This window comes from Halyomorpha halys, unplaced genomic scaffold, assembly GCF_000696795.3.
Source record: "Halyomorpha halys isolate HHAL.00 unplaced genomic scaffold, Hhal_1.1 Scaffold58.1, whole genome shotgun sequence".
Lineage (NCBI taxonomy): Eukaryota > Metazoa > Arthropoda > Insecta > Hemiptera > Pentatomidae > Halyomorpha > Halyomorpha halys.
Window position 1 is genome coordinate 943802 of NW_027110919.1, and position 27234 is coordinate 971035.

Sequence of the window (27234 nt, forward strand, 5' to 3'; positions counted from 1 at the left end):
TAGTGTTTGCATACCTTTCAATTTAGAATCCAACAAACTTTGACATGCCTCCTCTAGAGTAATTTTCTGAACTGTGGTAAAATGAAATGTAATATTTTGAAGAAGAATAGTACTCGTTTGTAGAACAGACTTTCTTGTGCTACAAAATATCTGTAACAGTAAAAAAATAGTCATAATATTGTTTCGTTTAATTTCTGCTGTCAAAATTAAGTTTTAGATATGATGAATTATAGGATGAAAAACAAATAAAAAGTTGCAGATTACTGAAAACCAGAAAGTATATAGATAAGTTGATGGAATTTTTTTGGTTTGATGATTCATCACAACAAAATAAAATTAAAATTCACAGATCATGTGGTGTCAACATTAGATTCAAAAAATCTTATTAAAATGATGAAGTAGCTGAAACATTGTTGTAGAAAATATGTTTTATTATTTGATTTGTTAGATGTTCGATGACACTATGACACTGCTTGAACAATGGAACAGCCATGTTCCTTCATTCTGGCTCAGTCGGTTTGTGGTTTCTATTTATGAAACACACACTTCGTCTTTGTTTATAAATCCCTCCCTAAATCCACAACAAACATTGGAGTTATTTTCATTAATCTCACGTTCCAGTCTTCTTGATGGCCCCTCAAGAGCAAGATAAGCATCTGATATGGCTTTGAAGGATATTCCAACTATGTCCGAATGGTCAGCATATCTAAGGATCGCTAATGTTCTCTTAAATACAGTATAAGATGTATCAATGCTCAACTTTTTCACCACTTTCTTCATCTCAAGAATAAGGAGGAAGCATGTCCCAGGATATCTTCCTAAAGCATAGCCTTCTCATAATCAATCTTCCAGGACAGATCGGCCTGAATCTTAATCATACATTTAACCTCTTGCATTGTCTTATGGCTTAACAGTGAATCATAAAAGAAACTGTAGTCATGACAAATGGCCCAATGAAAATAATTTATCCTTATTTAGTAACTATTAGTCTCCCTCAAAAATGATAATGTACAAACAAAGACTGTTAAGAAACTGAGAGAGTTTAGTTAAAAATAAGAAATTCAACGGGCCATAATAACTGTTTAAATTGAGAGGTAAGTAGCAAGAGGTATATAAAAAATATTTCATTCCTGTTATGTACTAAATAATATTTTCAAGGAAATATTAACACAAAATTATTTTCAGAGTGTATTTGAATATGATAAGAAGCAATATTGCCACAGACCATAGTGAACCACTATCAACAAAAATTATAGAATGAATTGTACTCATAAATCTGATATATTATTCTCAGAAAAATCTGAAATAAGGGTGGTAAGAAACTATTATAGCCATTAAGTAATTGAAATAGGTAATAAATATTATTAAAATTATATTACCTATATTATTTAAAGTGGTTCACTTAACATATTTTTATTTTAGCAGTACAAAGTCTTTGTACCAAAGAAAAAAAAATATTAGTTGACTACTTTTTTGAGACTTACCAATGCTGGTTTCCCCTCCGAATAATCAAGAACAATTTGTTTCAATTTATAACTTAAATTCAAATCAAATTTATAATAAGACATTTTTTCATTAAATGGGAATGTTTTCACCACTTTATTCAACAAAACTGGTCGCATTTCTTCTCCAAACCTAAAAAATTGTTAAGTTAATTGAGAGTCAATGAATGAAGATTTTAATAAGTTTATACATTATTTCTTAATAGTATTATTTTAATACTAATTATTATTTGTTATTGAGAACCAATTCTTTTTAGTTATAAGGATTTTATCTGAGAATAAGATTTTGAACTTAAGGAAAGAAAAGATAAATAAGGGCAAGAGTTTCCTGCACGCCTAAACTAACAACAAAAACTTATTTGTCTAATGATGGATTTAAGTAATTAGATAAATACGAATAGTTTTAACATCTGTAAAATGATTTAAAGCATTATCACATTCATGTATAAGTGTTAGTTGATTTTAACAAGTTCTTGTATAGGAGTGAATTAGTTAACATTCTGAAAAATGATTTTCTAAAAACTTTATAATTATTATGAAACAAGATTTTTGAAAGTCGAGAAACTACATACTAATTTAACACAATCACCCTCACATTCTCCGAGATATGGATGACGAATGTATTAAACATATTATAATCGTTAAAATATCAATATAATAATGTATATAGCAACACAGCTATAATTACTTATAGAACTTGGCTGGATCATTTTTTTTTCCTAACCAGCTAGCAACATCTTCTATGTTAGGTATCGTAGCAGAAACAGCAAGGAATCTTATGCGATTATCGTTTGACATTAAAGATTCTTGAATAGTTTTCATTCTGGAAACTACAGCTTCTAATGTGGATCCTCTCCTTTCTTCATTTAACAAATGTACCTAACATATATCAAACTGAATTAGCATAAGAAAAAAAAAATGGTATTAAGATAATATTAATCTATTTTAAATCGAAAGGGCTGAAGAATAAAAGTATCAAATATGAAGCGTTACAAGTAAACAATTCTATATTTATGTTCATATTACTAATATCCTTATCTATATTATTCTTAAAAAATAGTTTATAGCAATTAAAATTCAAAATTATATTAATCATTCAGTGCTCTTGATATACTATTGGAATAATTTTCAGTTTAACAAATGCATCTTTTAAAATAAATCTTGACCTTTTTCACTAAAAATAAACCTTTCACATTTAATAATTTTTTTTAGATTTATCATGCCAAAATATTATTTAAATCACCTATCCCTCAATGGACTATAAGATGTTTATAGAAACTTAAATTTGAAAGTATGGCAAGTTTTCTGTCATATTTTTTATTCAAATTCAGAGCTGAAGTCTGATGTACATTTATTCTTCATTACATTCCATACATCTTTAAAACTCTATAAATCATATTACTGGGGTCAGTGTTTCACAAAATAATCTCAGTTAGGTTTTCCTTTTCAAATTATTATAAAATCATTTCAATGTTCTCTACTATTCTTGTTAAATGAATAAAAGTTAAATAGATGTTAAGCAATTAGTAGCAAATTCATTGATGAAGAAGTATTAAAATAATAAACTAAACTAGTATCCTAAGGCATTACTATTTAGGAACAATCCATTAAAAATCCCCTATTTTTTCAATTTATTTTATGTATACATACATATATACATTTTTTTTTATACCTTACTCTTCGAATGTCTGACTTACTTCATCTATAAGAATAAGTTTAATAACTTCAACAAGAGTTATATGGTCTCTCCATTTTCTAGTTAATGAATCCCATTTTTCTGGAGTAGTTAATACAAGGTTAAAGTGTTGAATAGCCATAAGGTTCCCTTCATCTGAATCACCAGTCACTTCGATGGCTTTCAGACCTAATTTCCGAAACTTAAATTCCCAATCTTTAAATCGTTCAGCACATAAAGCTTTTACTGGAGCTACTACAACAAATTATAATTAAAAAGTTAAACAAATACCAAATATGATGTTAAAAAACTATAAAAATAACGTGAACAATGCTATTTTAGGATCATGGTATATCATGAAATAAGATAAAAAGAAAGTTTATGAATATTTGTTTATAAATATACATGTTAATCTAATATTAGGGACAAAATTAAAATGTGAAGGTATAAATATAAAAGTTAAATCTTATATATTTTCACTTTAATTAAAATTTTAGAGAATTATTTTCCGAACATACTCATCCACTTCTTTCACAAATTTTATTTATTTTATTTTTCAAAAGTCATCAAAATAATACATCTCCTAGCATAACTGTTTTGCTTACAAGTGTCTCAATCTAATATAGGATTATAGAGTTACTTGGAACAAATAAGGCACAAAAATAAGTTTTGGGTATCTCCTATAATTTTTTTAATATGGATTTACTCATCCAGCTTTGAAACTAATGCTCTTCTTCTTCTGGCATGACAGACCGTAGAGGTCCAAAACCTCGTGCGATGTACTATGGAAATACATAGCACGTTTCTTGACGATGATTTCATAGGGTAAGTTCGTCTTTAATTGAAACTGATTGCTCAATTATAATTAAACATTTCTACAAAAAAACTAAAAATGTAAAACTTTTTTACATGAGTATTATTATATGCTAAACATTTAATTTGATCCTCAAGAATGTTTTGCTATCTTCTCAACCTTAAGACTTATTTATAACAAAAATAACATAGTGTTATAATGACTGTAAGTAAACTAAATGATAAAATGAAAAATAATAAAATTTTGATTTAACACATCTTGCAAACTGAAAGAGATTAAATAACATTGTATCCTAAATAAATAAATAAATCCTAAATGTGTTTGAACATTTATAGTATCATAAAAGATATATTTCAGTAAAAGAAAAATGAACATTTCAGAGTCTTACAGTACAAAATTTTTTGATTTATCATAAGCTGTTCCTCTTCTTTTTGACATTTCTCTAATAATCTTACGATGGCCAACTCAAACAGAACAGTTTTTCCAGATCCAGTGGGAGCCGAAACAACAATAGGAAAATCTAAAAATGTTATTCATTGTAATTTTAAATCCTTCACTGAGTTAATTAGCAATAAAAAATTAGAAAGGTAAATCACCTACCAGTAAACAATATTTCATCCATCAATTGAGACTGTATCATATTAAAAGTATGAAAACTAGAAAATACATGTTGGTATTGTTGCGCTAAACAGAAATTCAGGAAAAATCGGGTTTTGAAAAAAAAAAATTTACAATATGTAATTAGGAGCATGTGGATTTATAAATTATATAAATAAACATACAATGAGTATTCATAGGATAGCAAAACAATTAATAAGGAATGAAAAAAAAAAAAAAATAAAGTATTTTATTTTCCATAATATTATGTACAGATTCAATAGTTTTAACCATTGACATAATGATTTATTGATCACTCAATGTCAACAACTGAACAATTAAAACTTTACAACCATTATATCCTTGGACAGAAAGAATGATAAAATTAAGTAAAGTTTCAGTTTATATTTTTACAATAATCCAGAATATGTGGTTTTTTAAAAAAAATAATATATTATGAACAGTATTTGTAAAGATGGTAATGGTGGGGAAAGTACAATATATAACATAAAAGTACAACAGTTGTCCTTTTTATGAGATATATGTTTCTACTATGTTATTCTATTATATGTTTACAATTTTTAAAAAACATAATGATAATTTTCCATTGTTTTCTTTTAACTGGGTAATAATCCTAAGAAAAATGGAGAAAGGCTATTATTTTTAAACTAAAATGTTGTTAAGCTTAAATTCTGAAATATACATTATATGAAAGGGTAATAACCCACACTAATGTTTCTATTCACTATATTTATTAAATAACATCTGAATTTAATTAGTCATCATATTAAAATATTAGTTTCATTGTTAGTAGTGATTGAATTCCAAAATGATTTAAATATTAATAAATAAAGTAATTAAATAAAACCTGATAATCCACAAGTGTGTCACACACTCTTGTTTCAGTTTCATATCTGTTAAGCTCTGTAAGACAGCTAGAAAGGAATTATGGTTTCCTTAAATATAGGAATTGAATACCGAAAATAAAATCATATTACTGGCTGTTGACACATTTATTGAATACTATCTTCATTAAATTAATAATTTTGTAAGAAGAAAACAAAAAGAAGGATACGTAAATCTGCTACCTGTTTGAAATAATAAGCATTTGTACTTTGATTGGAAATACCTTGAGCCATTTCTAAAACTGAAGTAAGCTTTAGCAGTTGTATCAAGTACCTTATTTGAAAATATTGAACTCAAATATTTGGTTTTCATTTAATGTAAGATATTATTTCTAAACTATTTGTAATTAATTAATCACACTATAAAAAAAAAGATTATAGAGCTAATTAAAATATTAACTTTGTGAGATGGTCAAATTGTTAAAACTATCAAGATATATATTTTCTTTAAAAAAATCCAAGACGTTAATGTGGCAACACTGTTCTTGTGAAATGAAATCATATTTTTTCTTGATTAATATATTTACCATATATCAAATTTTGTTTTGAGTAAGGCATATATATTTTAATTTATATGCATGGATTGAAATAATGTAAAATGAAATTTTTTTTTTCTTAATTCATGAAAGTAAATTGTGGGGGGGGGGTGCTAATTTTGATCAGTTCCAGAATAGATGAACTACCATTTACTGAATGAACTATACCAAATTACAAAGTTTCTTTTTTCTTATTTACCAAAGTTAGGAAACCTTAAAAATTTTTTTTTCACGAAGGAAATGAAAAAAAAAATCCTCAGAATCAAAAATTTCCACTCCTTTATGTTTTAAATTTTAAGAATCAAATTTAGTTTCCTTCTATCTGTAATCAAATATATGTACTGTCAACAAATCTGCTACAATTAATCCGAATTTGATGGAATTTTATGAGATTATGCTGGTTGGCATTTAGAAGACCCCATATCAATTTTTTTTATCCCATCCAATTATTTTCATTTACGCATGCCCTGAAGTATTTTCCTCGCCATACCTATGTTTCAAAAAGTTTCTTCTGATTTGTTGAATATTAATCAGTGTAAATTTGATTATAAAACATTCAATATTTTCGCTTATTCATGAGTAAATGTATTTTTCTTTCGCCTACATTTGGAACAAGGCGTGTCAGGTTTAGCTCAAAGTTGAGAATTAGTGATGTCATTGAGGTATATATTGAATAATTAATGACACTTGACAACCAAGTTGGTCAAGTGTCATTTTTATCAAAATCTGCTTATCTTTTATCTTCTGCTTCAGCTTACGCATGCCCAAACATATTTTCACCGAATTACACACCAATATTTCGAAAACGGTTCTTCGAATAAGCTTAGTTAGCCCTACTTGTCAATGTCGAAAAAAAAATTAGAAAAATGAAGAAAACAAAAATTTAGCGCGAAAGTCGTGTAGCATAAAACAAAACATTTTCCATATTAAAAAATTACCAGAAAAACGAAAAATTGTAAAACTTGCAAACAAAACACGAGTTTGCAATCGTGGGCACTGCTATAACATTTAAATAGGGCTCAAGGTTAGTTTCCATGAACTTGAATTTTTCTTTAACTTTTTTTATTCAAGATTTCGAAAATAGCATTTTATTTGAGGGATGACCAATAGAAATTAATAGGCTATGAGCATTATTACAATACATAATTGTTGCAACCTTTTGCACTGAATGCTTATTGTTTGATTAAAAATTATGGGTAGCTCAGCTCCCAACATCCCCATGACAGAAGTGAGGATAGGAGTTGACTCTTGATTACCAATCCCAACTACTGAGTTTTTTGTTTTGTTTTTTAATGAAACTGATTACTTAGTGGCTGACTAAAAATCTCTTTAAAATGTTTTTAATCAACTTCTTCATGTTGGGCAAAAGGAGGTTTAGTGTCCATTATAGAGTAATAGCTTTGATGAACTTGGTGTAAACATTTTTTATTCCCTGAGTAAAATCATTGGACCAGCTGAACCTTTCCTTTCTTTTAGGTTGGTTCCATAACCATTCAGGCAAGTGAACAAAGAACATGCAGGATCAGTATAGTAGCTAGTAAGTATAAGATTAAAAAACATTATTCTTGTTAGGAAAAGCACTTATTTTTTATTTATTTATTTTATCAATGCTTTAACTTTTAGCATAATAATAAATACTGAAGTGTGTAAATTATCTGCTTCTGTTCCTGTTTCATATTTTGTTAAATTTCATTGCATTTACTAACCAATCATTTATGTTTTCTCAGTTTAAAACTACAGTTGCAGAAATTATGGCACAAATACATAAGTTTTTTGATTATTTGCTGACTGCCTCCCCCCCCCTCCCGAATATCTCCTATTAATCTACGGTCAACTATGAACACCTCATTTAAAATTCCAGATTGAAACTTTGTAAAATATTGTAATATTTCAAAAATATAGTTCACTATCAATCTAACTTGCAAGACCTTACAGCTCTGACTAATAGCTTCTTTATATTATAACTTTGTAGTTGATGTTAACTAATTTGGAAAGTTTAAGCTTTTTTTCTATGCAGATGTCATTGGAATGGTGAATTAGGTTGATCCCAGTTTTTCAGTTTTTTTGTGTTAAAATAGCAACTCTCAAAATGAACAGACTAGCCTGAATGTAATTTATTGGAAAGTTTTAAATTATTATTTTAGTGTTTTATAATCTATAAACATGCCTGTGTTCCTTAATTTTACAAAATGCAAGGATTGTACTTTTGACTTTGTTAAATCCAATAAACATATTATCACTATGTCTTCTAGAAATTTACATGGTAAATTGAAAAATTAAGGATCAGTAATACGTATGTGGTTACATGAGGATTATTCAAAATTCAAATTATCCACTTTAGGAAAGTTATCATAAAAATTTATTATGGAATCAATAACTCATGTAGATAAGTTAAATTTTTATTGTTGATTTATAACGACTATTTGACATGGAAAAAAATAAAATTTTAAATAAATTGAATAGTTTTTAGATGCATAAGTTTAAATTATCAAGAAGGAGTATACTTTTGAATGGGGGTCTATTAACGTATAATAGCATACTACTCTCATATTTTTATAAGAGAAATGTAATTATTGATATATCACTATGATTATATAAGTATTAGTACTTTTAATTAAATATTATATATTATGTTGTGTACTGTAACAATCCAAAGAGAAGCATTACTAAAAAAAAAATTTATTTCTGGATGTTAAGCCAAATATAAGATTTTTGAACTACTTTCAATTCAAAATAAGTATAGCCATATGCCTTAGGTGGGAAATGACTTACAATATTGATATCAACAGAGTTATGTATATTACTTTAATCATTATTTTAGATGGAAATTCACTAATGGATTATGTAAAGATTGATTGTAAAGTATGTTTAAAATGGGAAAAAGGTAGATAAGCCAAACTAAATCACATTAAAAAAAAAGAATTAGTTTAATCTAATAAAATACATTATCACATAGCAAATTGAATATCAAATCAATATAAACAAGTTAAAAAGGTTTTAGGTTTATTAAATTAAATAAATATACAAAAATACATTTTAGATATTAAACAACAATAAAATTTATGATGTGTACTTCAAAAGGAAGCTTATATTACAATTATATACAAAACAGTAGTAAATTGAGATTCGTCAAAATCGCATGTTCAAATATAATACATGATATCAGAATATATGTTCAGTTCCATAATATACATATAATTTATTTACAGATATATAAAAATTTAAAAACATTTAAGACATAAAGACAAACAACTTTTCAATAAAAAAAAATAAATACTTATTCAGATACAGACTTAACAGAGTAAAAGGTTCAGGGCGAAACAAATACTTCTGTAATGGTAATACAAAGTTCTTCATGCTTTATATCTTATGTATATAAAATGATTTGATTGTGGCCCTCCAAATGATTGTTAGGAGTTGAACTCGCTACACATTCACAATTTACAAATAATACATAATTCAATAGTTATTTTGTTTTAAAATATTGTGGAAAAGGCCTAATAAAAATTTGATAAGAAGATAAAAATTATCTTAAATATTTAATTACAGGTGGTTGTGAGATCTTGCTGTTCACTGGCATGCCAGGCTGTAAATACAGCATTCATAAAACCACTAGGTGCTGGTACTGATTTCTTTACTTCTTTATTAGGGATTTGATTGAGCTGGTCCAGCGGTCTACTAAGCCCTTTTTTCTGTTTAGACTGCTGTTTGGCGTAAGTGTTTCCAAAGACCCCGATGTTGAGGGGGCCGACTCCAGGAACCCCTCTACGGACCGCGAGCGGGGTGGTCCTGCTTTTGTTCTCCCACCACGTGGACTTTGAGGAGGCCTCTGCCAGGCGTTCGTCTCCTGTGCGGGACTCGCTGATTTGCGACGCCTATAAAAAAAAAAGAATCATTTCTAGTTTTTATGAAAAAATTATATTCGGAATGTGATGTATTTTTTAAATTTTACTAAATAGTATTGTCATATTACTGAAACTTGACAAATAAAAAAGTTGCATCTTAAATTATAAAAAATTAAATTTCAAGTCATACCAAACTGCAGAAAACATATAATTTCAATTTTAATATTTCTAAAATATATCACCAATAAAAAAAATGCATATACATAATAATATTATAAATATTTGATTGGTATATAAGTCCTTTTGGTTTTTAATTAGAAAATATATATTTCTTTCATGGACATACATTTTAATATGTAATATATAACCTGCTTTCACCTTTTCCATTAGACACTCACAAATAATCCTTAGAAGGGCTCTTTGGTGGCTTACGAAATTCATAGAATTTTGTAGAGAAAGTATATAGTGATCTCATAGTTTCAGAAGATCTGAATGAGAATGAGTTTTGATTAAATAAATTCACTATTTTAGGGTGTGAGAGGCCTAAATATAAAGACTGGCAATGTTTTAAAGCTTTTTTATATAAATTTTACACCCTTATTGGCGGCAACAAAAACATAGTTCCCCCAGTATTTCAAATAAATTATCTACTTGTTGTGATAGGCTAGATGGCAGTCCAGAAAGGTAAAAAAATAAACATATATTGGAGGAAGATAGTCCGGGTGGCAGTCTATAAAGGTATCAAAATAGTAAAAGGAAACTATTTATTGTTAAACAGCATTCTGCCCCACTTTGTGCTCAAAATTGTGCTTTGTACTACCATCAGACAGCCCTGCAAAGTGGAGCGAAACGTTGGTCAACAATAAATATTTCTCTTTTACTATTTTGATACCTTTATTGACCGCCAATCAGACTATCTTTCTCAAATCTACTTCATATGGTCAACTATTTTCTTCCAATAAAAATAAAAATAGTTAATAAATATAATTAATAAATAGTTTTTCTGCTATCTTTGTACCTTTCTTAACCACCCCCAGAACATTTTTCTACAATCAATATCAAATGTTAAACCAATAATCTTTGAATATGATAGTTTTAATAAAACTTAATCTAGTATATTTGAAACCACGAATAATGCATATACATTGGAGTGATAATTATTTTTTTTTTTTTAAATTAGATATCCTTTAAGGCATATTTCCACTATTTCCTGTGAATATTTTTATGGTATTCCCATCTGTAAAATACTGAACCTCTGTTATTTGTACTAGTGGCAACTAAGAAACCAATGGTTCAGGAAAAAGATAAGTAAAAAAATTCCAAGTACGCACTATTAAGATATTGGGAAAACTTGAGATACATTATTTATTATTATTTTTTTTTTAACTTTACATTAGAATAAGGTATTTGTTTTTGAAATCCAATTAATCTTCATTTGCTTTTCAGTCTGTTAATTACAACTAGTTCGCTACCCTGTTAATCCCCTAAGTTGGCAGATCAAAATTTACTGCATTAAAATTAACATGACATTTTAGCTTGAGTAGTTTACTTCTAATGATAGTCTAAATGTTCTAATAAAAAAACTATTTAAAAAAATGTATTTATTTTTTTTCTTTTTACCGCCGGTTAATCCAGAGAGCCTGTTAAGTAAGCAGGGGCCAGTTAGGCAGGTTTTTACTGTAACAGAGCAAAATTTAGGGATAAAATATTTCTTTCTATATTTAAAAGCCAATAAAACTAACCACAATACTTAAACAGATTGTTGACGAACAGATAACATGAACTTAATTTTAAAATATAGACAAAAGGACTTATTTACCAGTACACCTCAACACACAAAAAAGTATTCTATGAAAAAATGTATTTTTACAATTAATTTTTAAAATATTTCATCAAATTAACTTTATTGATAATCAATCTGCACCATGGCCATAATTGTTTATTACAAATATTTTATGCTTAAAGGACAACATTCTGACCTTGTTTTAATTAATTATGACTAAAATATTTTTATACTTTACTAATTTCCAAACATTCTAACAATCATTCTGTACATTTCTATGGTGAAGGAGATAGACTATATGAAACGTACCATTAATGCATTTATAATCATATAATAGATATTATTCTTATTTACTGGGTATATTTCTTATATAATCCAATAATGGGTATAGGGGAAGGCTACACTAAAAATTACAAACTTAATCAAATTGAGAAGAGAAAATCAAGATTCATTTTGATTCTCCCTTTAAATGAAAATCAAATTAAAGACAAAATTTGATTGTAAATGGAAATTACATTTTTTATTAAAACTAATTTTTTTTTTTAATATTAAAATAGCATCAGAATGTTACAAGTTTGTTTAGAAAACTCCTAATTATGATATTAAAGAAAGTAAATAATAATTATTACTTATTATATATAATGCTTAGATTATTACCTGGCGTGGCCTTCTAGTCAATCCCGAGGGGTGTCCGAGTCGGCACTCATGTTTGAGTGAGCCCTCTGGAATACAGGCTGTTGCTTGTGGCTTAGGGAGGGTGTACCAGGGGTGCCGTCCCCCCGCCTTTCTCCTCTGAGGAACCTTTCGATCTTGTCAACACAAGCATCTTGGTAATCATGGATCCATCTGTTTGAAAAAAATTATGAAAACATTTGATTTAATACATTTTTCATATCTGAGACCAGATCAGTTAAACTATATCATTTTTTATTAAACAATTTTTTTTATATAAAAAAGAGGTGTAACATTCCTCTTGTCAGGGTGCAATATTATAATAATCTTAAAAAAGATTTTTTAAAATATCATTTTTGTCATTAATATTGTATTTCTTATCACTCATAACAATACATAGAAATAATTGCATATCTGTTGTTTCTCCTAAAACTAGAACACTTAAATTTCATGTTCTCAATGTTATACTATTACGATTATTCATCAGTCTCTTGTTACAATTATGCTAAATTTCCCATGATTTATTGAAAATGAAATATATTTTTGATTTTTTCATAAAATACTTTAGGATTGAATTGAATTTTTTTTTTTAAAGGCTTGGTAAAAAACAATAGTTCAATGTTCAATGAGATGATAAAGATAAGAAAATTATATTTAGAGATTATTCAACAACCGTCACTATGTATTTTTGTTTTGATTTGAATAATAAGAAGTCAAAAATATCGTGTAGAAGTTAAGATTCTAATATTGAAAAAAAATTCATTATACACAAAGGGGATAATTTATAAATAGTTTATTAAATAAGAAATTTGAAACTCATCATTTTAAGTTCTAGGTCAGTAAATTAAAAACAATTTGATAGGTTAATAAACTTCGCCAATAGTATGCAACAATTTAAGTGAAATTAATGAGCAAAGTAAAATAATTATTATTTGTATAATTCTCATTACTCTTGAATAAGATATTGTAATTATATTATTATGAAACTCAATTTATGTTTAATCTTATGAGTTAAAAACAGCTTTATTTTTATTTTTAAAATTATTTTTGGTAATTCAAATAATATAAATTAAAAATAGTGTTAAGTAGTAATGTCTAAACATTAAGTCATCTGAAAAGAATATTATTTTTTGTAAGTTAAAAACTTATTGATTAGTCTATATGCTCGTAATTCCAAATTATTAACAGTGAGAATATATATTGAAAATCATACAGTCAAATGACAAATAAGAGACACTGCAGTCATAATTATGTCTTGTACAATAAAGATATATTTAAACATACATAACAACATTATTAAAAAAAAACAAAGTTGATTAAAATACGGTATGATGATTATATATATTTTAGATTTAAATAGTATATGTTCAAATTACTAATATAATAATTTTGTATTTGATTATGACCTAAATAAGGACAAAAATCCGTCTTAATTAATAAATTAAGTTTATGGGACTTAATGGACCATATTAATAAAAATTTACCCTAAATAATTAAAAAAATAAAAATTATAATGTTGAATAAACTGGTCTTTTGTTCACCATATTTGTACTAAAAGAAGCTTGGGAGCACTGTTTCTTCAAGAAATTATATGACTGTTGATCTTTAAATAGAAATGATGGAATAGAATTTCAGCAATGCTCCTTTAAATAGTTATGATGATAGCGTTTAAAAATGCAACAGACTCACCTCACTCCATTGAAGTAGCATACGGGTCTCATATCTTCAGGTAGTATCTCAGCATCAGGCCACTGAAAGTTATCTGTTATGGGTACTATGTTACAAGATGATTCAAGTGCAGCAACAATTTCCTGAAAATAATTTAAAAAATCATTTTTGGTAAAAATAACATTTTTTTTTACTTGAAAATAGAACTTTGTGTTATAAAAGGTAACAAAGTGTTAGTCAAGTTTTAAGTTAACATGTACATTTTTTAGTAAATAAAATGTGTCCTAAACACTAAGAACAGGTATTAAAAAAATTTGTTTTGTTAAATTATTTATTTATGATTATGTCAAAAAGAAAATAAAGGAAAATCAAATTATTATGATGTTATGTTAGTTAGTTTTATAATTATAAAAATATATATATAATAAAATAAAGTAAGAAGCCTAAATAGACGCAGTAAAAAAAAAAAACACTTTTAAATGTAATAGTGTCAATAATACTGAACAATGATATTTGTGTTATTGGTTTGTTTTTTATTCTAATGAGAAGCATAAAAATAGCCGTTAAAGAACCAATATTTAAATTCTATCTCAATCATTTCAACACAATGAAGATTTGAAGAAATGAAGATTATCCATATCAACAATTAGGTATGTAAAGTGATTAGTATAAAATAAAGACTTAAGATTTCTAAAAAAGGTAACACCCTTTTAGCCCGTAAAGTTAACACCCTCATTTAAGTTATCCTGTTTAATTTTCTTGTGAACATAGTGAAAAACTAAAACCTGAAGTATGAATTAAACTGGTTTTGAACATATCAAGTTTTAAAATATGCCAGTGTTAGGGTAAACATATGAAAAAGTTATTTAAGCAATAATATATTTTCATTCATTCATAATGAAAAGCATTTATAACCCAAACAAAATGTAAGTTTTAGTTTTTCCAATAATATATCTTTTCCTTTTCACTTAAATGAATCATAATGACAGCCGTACTATTATTTTTTATGCCATTAACTCAAAAGTTTGGATGAAGAACAATAAAATGAAAAAATATTGGTAATGGTACAATCGTTCCCATTGTAAAAGAGATAAGTGCCAAATTTTCCGAATATTATTATTTTTATTGATACAGAGGTTTGTTCTGATGCCAGTAGCTAGGAAAAAAAGGTGTACCTTGGCAAGTTTGGTATAGTTCTGAGCATTTACAAAATATTGATTGGCATTAGAACACACCACTGTATCAATGAAAATAATTTTCGGTATTTTTGGCACTTACCTCTTTTTCAACAGGAATGCTTACTTATGTTCTCCTAAAAAGAAAAAAAAAATTGAACGCCTCAAAAACTTGGTTTCAAAATCCCTCATTTCAGTTAGAGGGGAATATAAAAGTGAAATTGTAACATTATAATTTTAGGTATGATATATAATTATTATTCAGTGATTATGTTCATACAAAACTCATTAAACACAACAATATCATAACTCAAAGCATTAATTTCAAGTTTTTAGCACATATGGAATAAATTCGTAATAAATTTTAAGTATAAGAAACATTCAAAGGATCTTTTCACAGTAGGTAAATATTTTTCTATTTATCAGATGAGACTATTCGTCTGGCTTTTAGATTAGGTTCATCGAAAATCAACTCAATCAATAATTGCCTTATATGATTAAAATCAAATTTAGTTAATCATTAATGTTATTTAACCAGATTGATTCCAAATTGTTGATATAAGAGTGCAATTATAATGAACTTTCTAAATAAAAGTATTGTTTGTGTTAGTATTTTTCGTTTAATAAATATATTTATACTCATAATGATTCATCTTAGGTAAGATTTAGAATCTTCTAATGATCTAAATATTATATTTAATTTATTATACTGATATTAAAAATTGATTAATCAAATAGTTCTTACTCGATGAATCCAATCCTTGCATTCATCATCAGCTACACATCTGTCCAGAGCCTCAGGTGTTAAAACCAATAAAAAGTGCTTTGCTTGTTTTATACTTTGTAAAAGATTATTATCAAATTTTCCAGCCTCAAGCCTTTCAACATCAATGAACACTTTAAAGCCTCGTAGCTGAAGATGCACTTTCAGTAAACTGTAGAAAAGAACAACATAATTAGAGAAGCACGTTGTCGTTGTTCAATATAGATTATTACATTTTAAGTATTATTAATAAACACTATAATACTTGGAATTGAAAAAGTATGCAAGGAATTATTATAAATCAGCATGAATAAATTAATTGCTACCACATTTAATAATATATTTTGAATAAATACATCTACTAAATAAATTATTCAAGAGAAGGTTAGTTATCCTGTATGCATGCATAATAAAAAAAATAAATAAATAGAAGTAGCAATTTAAAAGTCAAAAAAGAGGAACTATAATGTCAATTGTAGTCAGTAAACATTGTAAAATGTGTTCAATATAGATCCAATCCTAGACTTGTAAATTTCCCCAAAGCATAAGCTAGTAGTAGTATTAGTTCTAAAAAGCGATTAAAACACACCTAAGATTTAATACCTCCACTCTTACTAAAATTCTGGTTTTGAAAATAAAAATAAGCGCAAATATGTGGTTGCATCACACAAAATGTCAGTTTCTGGATGAAATCAACAAATTATAAGTAAATACAATGGAATACTAGTAACAAATTAATAACTAGAACAGAACTTAAATTTTGAAGTATAAACTTGGGAATTTTCCTACATTACTTGTGATTGCCCATTTCAAAAATGCAAAATCTTAAAGGCTGAAAAATAGTTGTTAAGTACTCATTAATCATTAAGCGGTATATTACTACTTTTAAAATTAAGAGAGTGTGGCAGTGTTTCCTGAAATATTAAGTGTTTAAAATTGGTAATGTGAAATTAATGAAAATGAAATTAAAAGAATTGTTCATCAGAAGAATTAATGAACTGCCAAGGAACATATTTCGATTAATTAACAAATTTATATATTATGCCTATGTATTTCTAATACTAATAGAGTCCAAAAGAAACAGATATTTTGAGGAGAAGATGGTTTTGAGTGTGGTCAGAGGAAAGCATAAGTAATGCTTATTTGTGTTCTTTACTAATTACATTCCCAACCATCTTTTCATATATAATCCTTTGTTAATTATTACCTAATAAAATAGATATTTCATGTGAGGCAACCAAATAGTAGAGCTGAATATTACCTATCACTACTACTACTACTATAAGCTACTACTGCACTATTTTGGTTATAAGACACAATAAATAATTTGAGAGTGACAACCTACGCCCATGATTACTTCACAATAATTAGCGATTCTGTATACCTTGCTAATTGAGATCCATTCGATCTTCGGTAACTAATAAACACATCTAATGATTTGTCAAGATTTTCTTCTTGAGAATTTTCTAAAAAGTTTCTCTGAGCTGAAAATTAAAATAAAACAATATAAGTACCTTAGAAGTAGGGAAGAATAACAACCAGAATAGTTAAAAAATTATATTTCATTGCCTATATTTTCAATAAATCCAATGATATTTAATGAATTCTCAAGAGCCAAATATTTATGATGAAATTTAAAAAAAAAAATTAAATAATAGAATGTTATAATTACAGGGCTCTTGCTTTTTGTTAATCAATAAAATTGAGGCTTCGAATAGCAGTAAAAAGAAAAGGCATTGTAATGAGAAACGAGAAAAATTTCTTTTGTTAAACATTTATTTAATAAATTACACATGATAATAATTATAATGTTTTTTATGAAGAGCTCTAGGGTTTGATTTACCTTTGAATGTCTCAAGCATTCTCGTTCGGTGAATACTGTTCATAATTCCACATTCTGACATAAGTTGTTCGTCTGATAGACCTCTGAAAAGTTTTGGAAAGAATTCAAATAAATATCTGCTTGATATATACTTATGTTACTGCTAAATTAAACTTTAAAACGTAAAAATTAGTTGTTCATTTACCTACAGGTTAAAAGTGCATTAATAACTAAACTCTATATTTCCCTTTCATTAGGTAAGTAACTGGATATGACATTAAAACAAAATATAGAATATTGACTGTCTTTAATTAAGTCAAAATGTCCTTTATTTGTAAAGGTATTATCATCACAACTTCACCAAGAGTCTTTGATTAAAAACCTATCCAAATCATTCTCATAGCAAATATGTCAGATTACCGAAAGAAATAAGTCATAGAAGAATAAAATGACATGAAAATGATTTATGGGAAAACTACACTTCCATAGATTCCAGGAGTTCAATCAAGATAATTGTATGAAAAATGATTGGATGAGAAGTTTTATTTTACGATGGGACAAAAAATTGGAGATGATTAAAAAATTGTTCCTTTTTGAATTAAGCCTGTCAATTATAGTAAAGATTTAGTTTTGCAATAATGACCTCAAAAAGTGAGCAAAATGTGGTTCATTAATACATTCGAGTATGACTGAGAAACTCAGCTTTTTACAGTGGATTCTTCATTAAATACATAATAAGTCAGTTTTAATTTCTAGGATAGGGACTTCTAAGCTTAAAATGAACCGCTGGGATAAAGCTTTCAAAATTCAGGATATGAGGAATTTCATCCTGTACAAGAGAAAAAACACATGACATTTCTTCAAACATGTTCTGTAGAACCTTTTAGTGAAACCAACATTGATGCAGATAATGAGGATGACAGGTTGTGAATATTAAGAAAGTTTTAATGAAATTTCTTGAAGGGATGATTTATGGATGAATTTTATATTTTAATTTTCTACTTCCATACTTTTAAATCATGGTTTGTAAACTATGAGGTCCTTTTCCCTCTCTTAGACAAAGCTAGGTGAAAGGTTAAACCAGAGAAAATACCAAAAACGAACCTTACAAAAATGGTTATGGTTTTTCCAGTAATAATGCTACCTATAGGCTTAAGAAAGTGAAGTTCCGAGAGCTAGTTATCATACACTTAAATAAGTTAAATTACATATCACACAATCAGACAAAAAGGTATTCAAATAAATCAAGCATCAATCAGAGAAAATTAGAATAATTCTATATTTACCTTAAAGTTTCTCTATCAACACCAGCATTCAGCATTGAGTATGTATATATAGCATATTCAGGCCCAATGTGCAATAATAAATCATTAAGATTTGTGACATCTCGGCTACTATAGTCTGCCATTTTTTTAAGGTTTTGAAGTTCTCTTGTGAATCTGAGGACAGAAAATGAGCAAGTGTTGTTTATGGCTTTATTACATTTATTTATTTATTTAAAGTTATTGATTCAATTAGGAAAGTTGAAAAGAAGTTTATGTTTATGTTTGAGAAAAGCTAAACACCTTTCTTAGGATAAGTGTTCAGAATGAAGAAAAATGAATCTCTGAGGACACACTTATCAATATCATTCATACTCAACTAAATATCACTATAAGCCTGAGGAGGTCCAAAATTTACTGAAAAAAAGTGGATCTTAATTGGTATCATCAGAAAACACCCTCGTAATGGGTAGCACAGAGCCAGACTATGAAAATTGGCTAGTTACACAATTAGTGTATAAAGACATAACAAGAGTCTAGAGGTACAGTTGGAGAACTAAGAAAGAACCAAACCTTTCAATAGACAAAAACTGAAATTGGAAAAATCTGGCCGATAAGAAATTACTTGTATCCAATGGCCCATAATAAAACAGCGCATGCATTATCTACTATAAAAATTATATGATGTAAAAAGATTGCCTCATAAATAATAGTCGGAAAATTAAAATTCAGTTATTTCAGACATAGGTTCAATTATAAACAACCACCTCCAGCCTTTGAATAGCCCAAACCAAAATTTATTTTCATTTACATAAATTATAATAATACATTAAATTAAAATTAATTTTATTTATTAATTAGGCATAGATATATTATGACCTCTCATATAATTGAAAATTACCATCATACACACTAATGGTCTATTGATATACATTTTAGATAATTATTATAACATATTCATAATAATCGTGAAGACTATTGAAGTTTAAACATTGAGCATTTTTGAGAATCCTGGTCAATAAGGTTCTAAACATGGAGTAGTCATTAGGTATCAAACACCCTTTAAATGTAATTCTGTATTACTTCCAGTATTTGTGACACACTCGCCTAGCATGTCTCTCATTTCATCTAATATTGCATATAATGATTACTTACAAATAAATATTAAAATTATTTATGTACCTTTTTCTTCTTATTCCATTTTTAATTCCAAGATCCTCAGAAAGGTTTTCTTCTGTAAGCTGTAGAAGTAAATCCCCATCAACTCTACTTTCATTAAAGTTTGTGGCATACTCTTGGAAACCAATCTATATATAAAGATTATTAAAAAATTAATGATTTCAATTAAAAAAAAAAAATCAAAATATTTTTAAAAAATATAACAAAGGAACTGGAAGCTGAAATGTGAAGGCAAGCTAGAGATAATTAAATTTTCAATGATATGCTTTAAAAAAAATTTCTAATTAAGTTTATTTATTTACTTTTTAAGACATGGATAGGGGGAGAGAGGTCCCTTCCTAGGGACAGTTTTCGTCATACTCTTCCACTTTGTTAAAAACATTTTTTTAAACTACTTTTATAGATACAGTGATCATTAAGTCATTGAGTTACTGATTGGGCACAAATAGCCCAGTTTTATTATAAAGATTTGAAAAAAAAATTAGTTGGGGTTTTGGTATGTATGTTTTGGTAGAATTATTGTTAAGACAGAAAAAATTTGTCTATTTCAGACTGATTGTAGTTAACCTACAATAAAATCAGGAAACGAAAAAAGAGATAGATTTGGATACTATTATAAACTTTAATAGTACAATACCATTAATTAATTAACAATACCTATAATTATTGTAATTATATTAATAACAATACCATTTGGTATTGTTTATTACTATAACATGTACTATTGGGAAGTGGGCACTCAGGGACCTAGGCCCCAACCCGATGGTCACATCCCAAAGGTCTATCATAATATTTGTTAGTTTAATTGGTTTAACATTTTTATATACTCCAACCAGGACAGAAAAGGAGGTTTGTCATATACATTACTTTTCTAGCCAAAGTGCCATAGTTGAAATTTATTTATTGAGGCCGCCATGAAATATAAGCAAAGTCATCTCTCTCTGATTAGATTCAGATATATTATTTTTATTTATTGGAAGATTATTGATTGACCGTGTGTATAGATGAATGGAATATGGTCCGGGTGCGGTAAAAAAAAAAAATTAAGATTAATTTAACTTAACTTGTACTTTCTTTAATATTTCTTCTCTTATTTTATCTCTTATCTATCTGTTACTATTACCCTTTTCATTTACTATTTACAACCTTTAATTTTTCTAAATTAAAAAACTATGTCAAGTGTTTGTATCTTTTTTTAGCCCTGACGAAGCCTTGCAACGTGGGGCAAAACATTGGCTCAATAAAAATAGTAAAATTATTTACTATTTGAGTTTTTTGACTGCACCCGGACCATATTTCATTCACTTATTTTTATTTATAAAATAAATTTTGTTAATACATAGGACATGTTAATACTCTGCCTGCCAATTAACTGCTCACTTAAATAATAATAAGCAGACATTTATTAAACAGATTAAGCAGATATTTATTAAACCAAGTAATAATATAATCCTACCTGTTTCACCCATTCTTTAACATCTTCAATGCTCCAAAGAGGAACTTGTTGGCTAAGCTTATGAGGAATTTCTTCCCCCATCAGTCTTAAGGCTTGAGCCGCAAATTTGGATGCAATAGCATTTGGACAACTAGCAACTTTCTTAAGCGGTTCTATCGCTCCAATATCTCTAAACAATCCAGTATTTCCTTGTCGCTTTTTTATTCCTGCTTCCATACAAAAATGAAATGCAGCAAGATTACGAGCTTCCTCTCTTTTTGAGCTAAGGACAGGTACTAATCGCTCTAGCCAATGTTTGCTTTCACCATGAGCATGAGCTAAGTTAGAGTTTGCAAACTCTGATGGGTTGTGGCTCGTTATGAAAGGTTCAACTAGATCTAATGTCCCAGATTTCAGTACAGCTGCTTCTATTTCTTTGTTAGCAACTAGTGCAGCAATGGCAAGACAAGCATAGTACTTTATATGATCATCAGTGTGAAAAGCAAGAGGAAAGAGCCATACAGGAACTTTACGTTTTATCATTGCTTCATGGTTTTCAGAGCCACCATACAATGATAAGTTAGCAAGTGCACCAGCACAGTGCCTCAGAGTTTCTATGTCATTTTTTCTGCATTCAAATAGCACAGAATCCAAACCGCCAAGCCTTATTACATCACTACAAGTACCTTCGCTGTGTTTGAACAAATGCTCAAGAATTCCTAAAATAAGAATTATTCTTGATATTCATTGCATCATAAAACAGTAATTCATAATTGAAAGATATAGTAATGGCATACCAGTTCCAACTCGCCAATGGTCAACATCACTGGAATTTTTGGTACAATAACACGCTGATGTTACTACAGTCTCAAGACCGTGAGCAACTACATAGTCTCTATTCTCAGTGGTAAGACACTGCTCCAGTAATAACGCAGAAGAGAACTGCAGATCAGGCTCCGTAGTTCCTTGCAGCAGGAGTTCCAGCCCTCCGCTTGTTCTAAGGGCATTGCTTAGCGATGAACCAAGATCATGGCCATGTGTAGGCACCTGATATTTAAAAAAAAAAGTTAATCATTTAAAAATAAAGATAAAGAATTCTATTAAGAAAATTATAATTCACTAATCATACCGCCCAGGCTTTGCGCAGCATCTCATTCATCCTTTTTAAAACAAGCATTTTTTTCTCTGGCTTCATCCCATTTTTTAACTGCTGTACTTCACCGACGAGTTGCTGTGTGTACTTTACTTTTACTTTTTCTACATCTCCTTGTGATGATGTAGCACTAAGCTTTTCTAAATCTTCAAAAGTGACAGGTTGCATAGATGCACTTTTTCTTTCTTCTTCTAGCATTTTCAAGTTTTGACCATTCAACATCTGGAACTAAAAGTAAATAATATTAATAAAGTAAATGAGGGTCAGAAAGTTAATATTTTATAATGTACATATGTTAAAGTTAAATTATGTGTTTTAAAATGTTTATTATTATTAAAAGAGAAAAAAAGATGAACATGGGGCTCTACCAAACCATCAAATTCCTCCCACATCCAATCCTTAAAATACAAAATCCTACATAAAATCCTTGATGCTCCTTATTACGTTACAAATAAACTCATCTACAAAGACCTTAACATCCCATTCGTTGCAGATTTGGCTCAAAACAGATTTGCGTCTTTTCATTGCAAACTCCTTACCCATCTTAACCTATTAGTTCTTAATCTCTCATCCTTAACAATCCCTGATAATCCTCTGAGGCATCTGAAAAGAAGCTGGCTATGGGACCTTCTAATTTAAATTAATGCTTGAAGTACCACCAATGGATGGTTCCTTCCAAAGATTTTCAAGTGTTCGAAACATTTATCCAATTTACTTATTATTTAGTACAGTCGTAAATTATATTAAATAACAAAAAAAAAGATGAACAAAAAATATGTGGTTCATACATGGGTGAATAACAAAGTAAAGAAACCCAAGACTCTTCATGGGTTGCAGTAATACAGTATTTTATTTTATATATATGTGCCATTCACAAGAAAAACGTAAGTTGAAGGTGTCAGGTAGCATCTTGAAATCTGTATAAACTGGAATCCCAGGATTTTTAAAAGATATTCAGATGTTTAAAGTGGCATTTCAGGTTATTTATAACATTTAGTGAGAAAATATTTATCATGAAAATGAAAGATGCCACGAACCATGGGTTTATCAGCTACACCTTTTAGATTTTAAACCTTTTATACCCAATTCTTGGTTTTAAAATATACAGCTTATAGTTAACAAGCTTTCAGAGTGATACTCATGGAGGTTAAACCATTTTCAGAACAAAATCACGTCAATAAATGAGCTTCATGAACTTTATGTACAAGAATTAAGTCTATCCTGTGGTTGAATTAAAATAATTCTCACCACATCCCTCAGTTGGACAAATGAAAAATTTTAAGGTGCCATTTTGTCATGAAAGCCTGGCTTTCTTGATAGAAACTTGTCTTCATGATCCCTAAACCCCAATTCCAGCAAGCATTGCAGAGGAATATTACACAGATAGAACATGTTATTAATGTCCATCCTTTGCTTTAATATTTTATTTATTCTAATTTTTATTTAATTTTCCATCTGTTTTGCATTAGTTTTTCTAAGTTCAATGAGATGTGAGAAAGAACGTGTTCAGCTGAAGTAAGTAAATGAAAAAATGCCAGAATGATTCACTTGAGAACGAACATCAAATAAAAGAACTTTCAACAAATCAACATTGATTAATTTACAAATTACAATCTATGGAATCCTCTCTGAATGATGAGAATATAGTCATAGTAACAAAATGATAATGAAGAATAGAATAATATTAAAAAAAAAAAATTGTATATCTCAATCTCATACTTTTTCTGGTGTAAGTAAATGATTTTGTTTAATTTACTACTTTCTATGGAATTCTTCACCAGGTTGTTACTCAATTACCTACTTTTATATACAAGGATTGATGCGACTGTGTCAGGTAGAAGTATTTATGTCTAACCCCTTAATTGGGTAAGTATCAACTTGTTATGCTACCTACTATTTCAGTGATTTAGAAGTGATAGACATAAGTAAATTGAAAACAAAGTACATATCTACGTTAATAGGAAGACTTACTAAGTTTAATCTCTATTTAATTTAGCCTAATATGAAAAATTACAGTCTATTAATTTTTGTTTTTTAAGTGTAATTTATTGAATATTACACATACATTACCTATGTTAATTAATTAATCATATCCCTACACCTCTCATAGTGCTGTTAAAGACAAAATAGGTAAATTAAAATTGTGTTTTGAAAAATAAACTTAGTCTGTTTTTATAATTCCTAATTCCAACAATTATTTCTTCAATACTTTCGTTTAGTTCAAATAGATTGATTTAGTTTAAATGAAGCAGGATACAATTACATATTTTTTTTAATACACCGACTAGTAAACCATAATTCCAGGTTACTAAGTAAACATTTTATGTGCCATTAATGCAAAGTCTGTAGTAGGCTTCATTTAAATTTGAATTTTGAGTTAAAAAGTTGCGTTTATATCACAAAAATAAAGTCATATGATTAATCTTGGTCGAAGAACGTGCTAAAATTTTTAAAATATTTCTAGGAGACCTTGTCTTAGTTTAAGACTCTTCTCTCTGGTCTTCAAGACCAAATTGGTGTATAGAGGTTTCAAAGGCCATTTTTAATCCTATGAATAAATGTTTTAAAAACTCATTACTGAATACTGTAACATGAGAATGGGAACTTTTTATCATATACTCTCTAATGCTGGGGAAAATAGCTCTAATTAAATGAGAAATTGATTTCAAGTTAAAGAGTCAAAATAGACAATGACTCCATACACTCCTCAAATCAATGGAAGAATAGAAAATTACTATTTATTTGGTTTAGACTTATCGGATAAAATGGGGTTCCAGGATCAGTACACTGGTTGGTAAACAGAGGCCTAACGCTTACATTGAGCGATAAGAGGATCTTTCGAAATTCGGTTCGATAAAACTCATGATCTATCAAGATTAAATATTTTGGAAGTGAACCTTAGGTATATACAAATATTGACAAAACGGGAACCTAAGAGCCAGTAATATATGTTATTAGTTATGAATCTTACGACTGTATTTTTTGAATGAAACATGTCGGAAAGTTATTATTTCCAGAGATATGATATTCACAGAAGGATCGTTCAAAAACGAAGGAAAAGAAAATAGGCCATTTAATGTAGGAGGAAAATGAGCGCGAGGAGGAAACTCAAAAATATTAAACTGGAATACTAGATAAATTCATAATGGAAATTTAGCAATTAAGAACATTTCAATAAGGATAAGCCTTAGTTAATATTAAATAACATCATAACATTTACATTATATTGTTATGACTATTTTAATAAAAACGGTGAACAGTCGTTTTCTGTAAAATTGTTAAAATGCGTAAATTCGACGATATAAAGTGGTACTTCGGACAAGCTTATTTTATTTAAAAGTTGTAATAGACTCTGAAGCATATTCATGTGTTAAATATGTAATTTCAATTTATTACAAATTTGCTTTTTTGAACTAGGTTGCTCAAATACATATACGTACTGACAGATGCGTGCATACACACAAGCGATAATTATTGTTTGGGTTCAGAGGACCTTAAAACGTGTATTTTCATAGAAAGGTAGGATTTAAACTTTTTCAATATAGTAATATTTTTCTTTGTTATATATTACATTTCGTCGTATAAAATTATTTATTAATTGTTTTCTCTTTTACCTCCAACCCGACAATCAATATACAGGTAAGTGAAAATAGTACTCCTACAAAAGAAAAATGAGGAAATATTTGTGATGGCATTTTGAACTGTTAAACTGCTCATGTAAAGAGTTGCTTAAAAAATATTGAAACAAATTTAACAGGAAAAAAATATTAATAAATTAGATTGCACAGGTAAGAAATTTCGTTTTAAGCAAAACTTACAAGAATAGTTATTGGAGTTGGTCCAGCCTAAATTCAAGTATTTAAATGTTTTTTTTTTTAGTAAATTTATTAAAGAAAGTTTATAGCATTTTATTCATACTACCACTTTCCATACCTGTGATGATGACATCATGGAAGATGACTTTGTTGTCATTCCAGAGGAGAAAGAAATGTTCTGATGGGTTGATTGAGCCATGTGCTTTTCTACACCGGTTGATGTTATAGTTTGTTTTTGCTGCTGAGCAGTATTCTGTTAAAAATTAATAATTTTTATTTCACATACGGTACACATCTAAATGCAAATTTTACAGAAAGTAAAAAGTTGTAGTTACCTTTTCTGCCGTATACGATTCTGTTTGCAGCCTCATATTAACTGCACTCCTGTTTTGGGTTTCGTGTTTAAATTCATCTCCAGACTTTAATGTCCGCTGCTCCTACAAATGTAAAAATAAAAATAAATAAATATAAATTTTTATATATTGACCTAATTTTTATGTTAATAAAAATTCTCATTACATTTTTCTACGATTTAAAATTTTTGTAAATACCCATACAGGTTCTAGATAAATTGGTTTAATACTCCCATTTCTCCCTTATTTATCCTGTTACTGTGTAAGGATCATTTATTTG

General features: G+C 28.2%; 2 protein-coding genes and 1 long non-coding RNA gene across 11 annotated transcripts in view; 1 reads left to right on the top strand and 2 right to left on the bottom strand.

Annotated features, from left to right (window-relative positions):
- The window catches only part of LOC106692450 (probable ATP-dependent DNA helicase HFM1), a 46594-nt gene extending 40811 nt beyond the window's left edge, over positions 1-5783 (bottom strand). The window contains exons 1-7 of one of the 2 annotated variants that reach the window (XM_067049016.1): positions 5664-5783; positions 4592-4675; positions 4380-4511; positions 3200-3429; positions 2191-2381; positions 1485-1635; positions 15-150 (exon numbers count right to left, since the gene is read on the bottom strand). In XM_067049016.1, the coding sequence (XP_066905117.1) occupies positions 15-150; positions 1485-1635; positions 2191-2381; positions 3200-3429; positions 4380-4511; positions 4592-4675; positions 5664-5727 (988 nt within the window). In that variant the 5' untranslated portion in view covers positions 5728-5783. Of the gene's footprint in view, positions 1-14; positions 151-1484; positions 1636-2190; positions 2382-3199; positions 3433-4379; positions 4512-4591; positions 4676-5663 lie in introns of both variants that reach the window. The other variant, XM_014438406.2, reaches the window with a different exon arrangement.
- Positions 5784-6808: 1025 nt separating this feature from the next.
- LOC106692487 (uncharacterized) lies at positions 6809-9651 on the top strand. Of its 2 annotated transcripts, none has more exons than XR_001344972.2 (3): positions 6809-7053; positions 7506-7566; positions 9579-9651. It is a non-coding gene; the product is annotated as an uncharacterized lncRNA (long non-coding RNA). The 2 variants fall into 2 exon arrangements; XR_001344973.2 differs by lacking the exon at positions 6809-7053 and adding an exon at positions 7069-7420.
- The window catches only part of Sarm (sterile alpha and armadillo motif), a 265336-nt gene continuing 247039 nt past the window's right edge, over positions 8938-27234 (bottom strand). For 6 of the 7 annotated variants that reach the window (XM_014438457.3, XM_014438460.3, XM_014438461.3 and 3 more), the window contains 13 exons: positions 26937-27038; positions 26720-26854; positions 22763-23014; positions 22431-22680; positions 21655-22352; positions 20202-20326; positions 19044-19196; positions 17779-17861; positions 17320-17419; positions 15918-16107; positions 14019-14140; positions 12315-12503; positions 8938-9904 (listed from right to left, as the gene is read on the bottom strand). In XM_014438457.3, coding sequence (XP_014293943.1) covers positions 12332-12503; positions 14019-14140; positions 15918-16107; positions 17320-17419; positions 17779-17861; positions 19044-19196; positions 20202-20326; positions 21655-22352; positions 22431-22680; positions 22763-23014; positions 26720-26854; positions 26937-27038 — 2382 coding nt within the window. In that variant the 3' untranslated portion in view covers positions 8938-9904; positions 12315-12331. Of the gene's footprint in view, positions 9905-11494; positions 11552-12314; positions 12504-14018; positions 14141-15917; positions 16108-17319; positions 17420-17778; positions 17862-19043; positions 19197-20201; positions 20327-21654; positions 22353-22430; positions 22681-22762; positions 23015-26719; positions 26855-26936; positions 27039-27234 lie in introns of all 7 variants that reach the window. The other variant, XR_001344971.3, reaches the window with a different exon arrangement.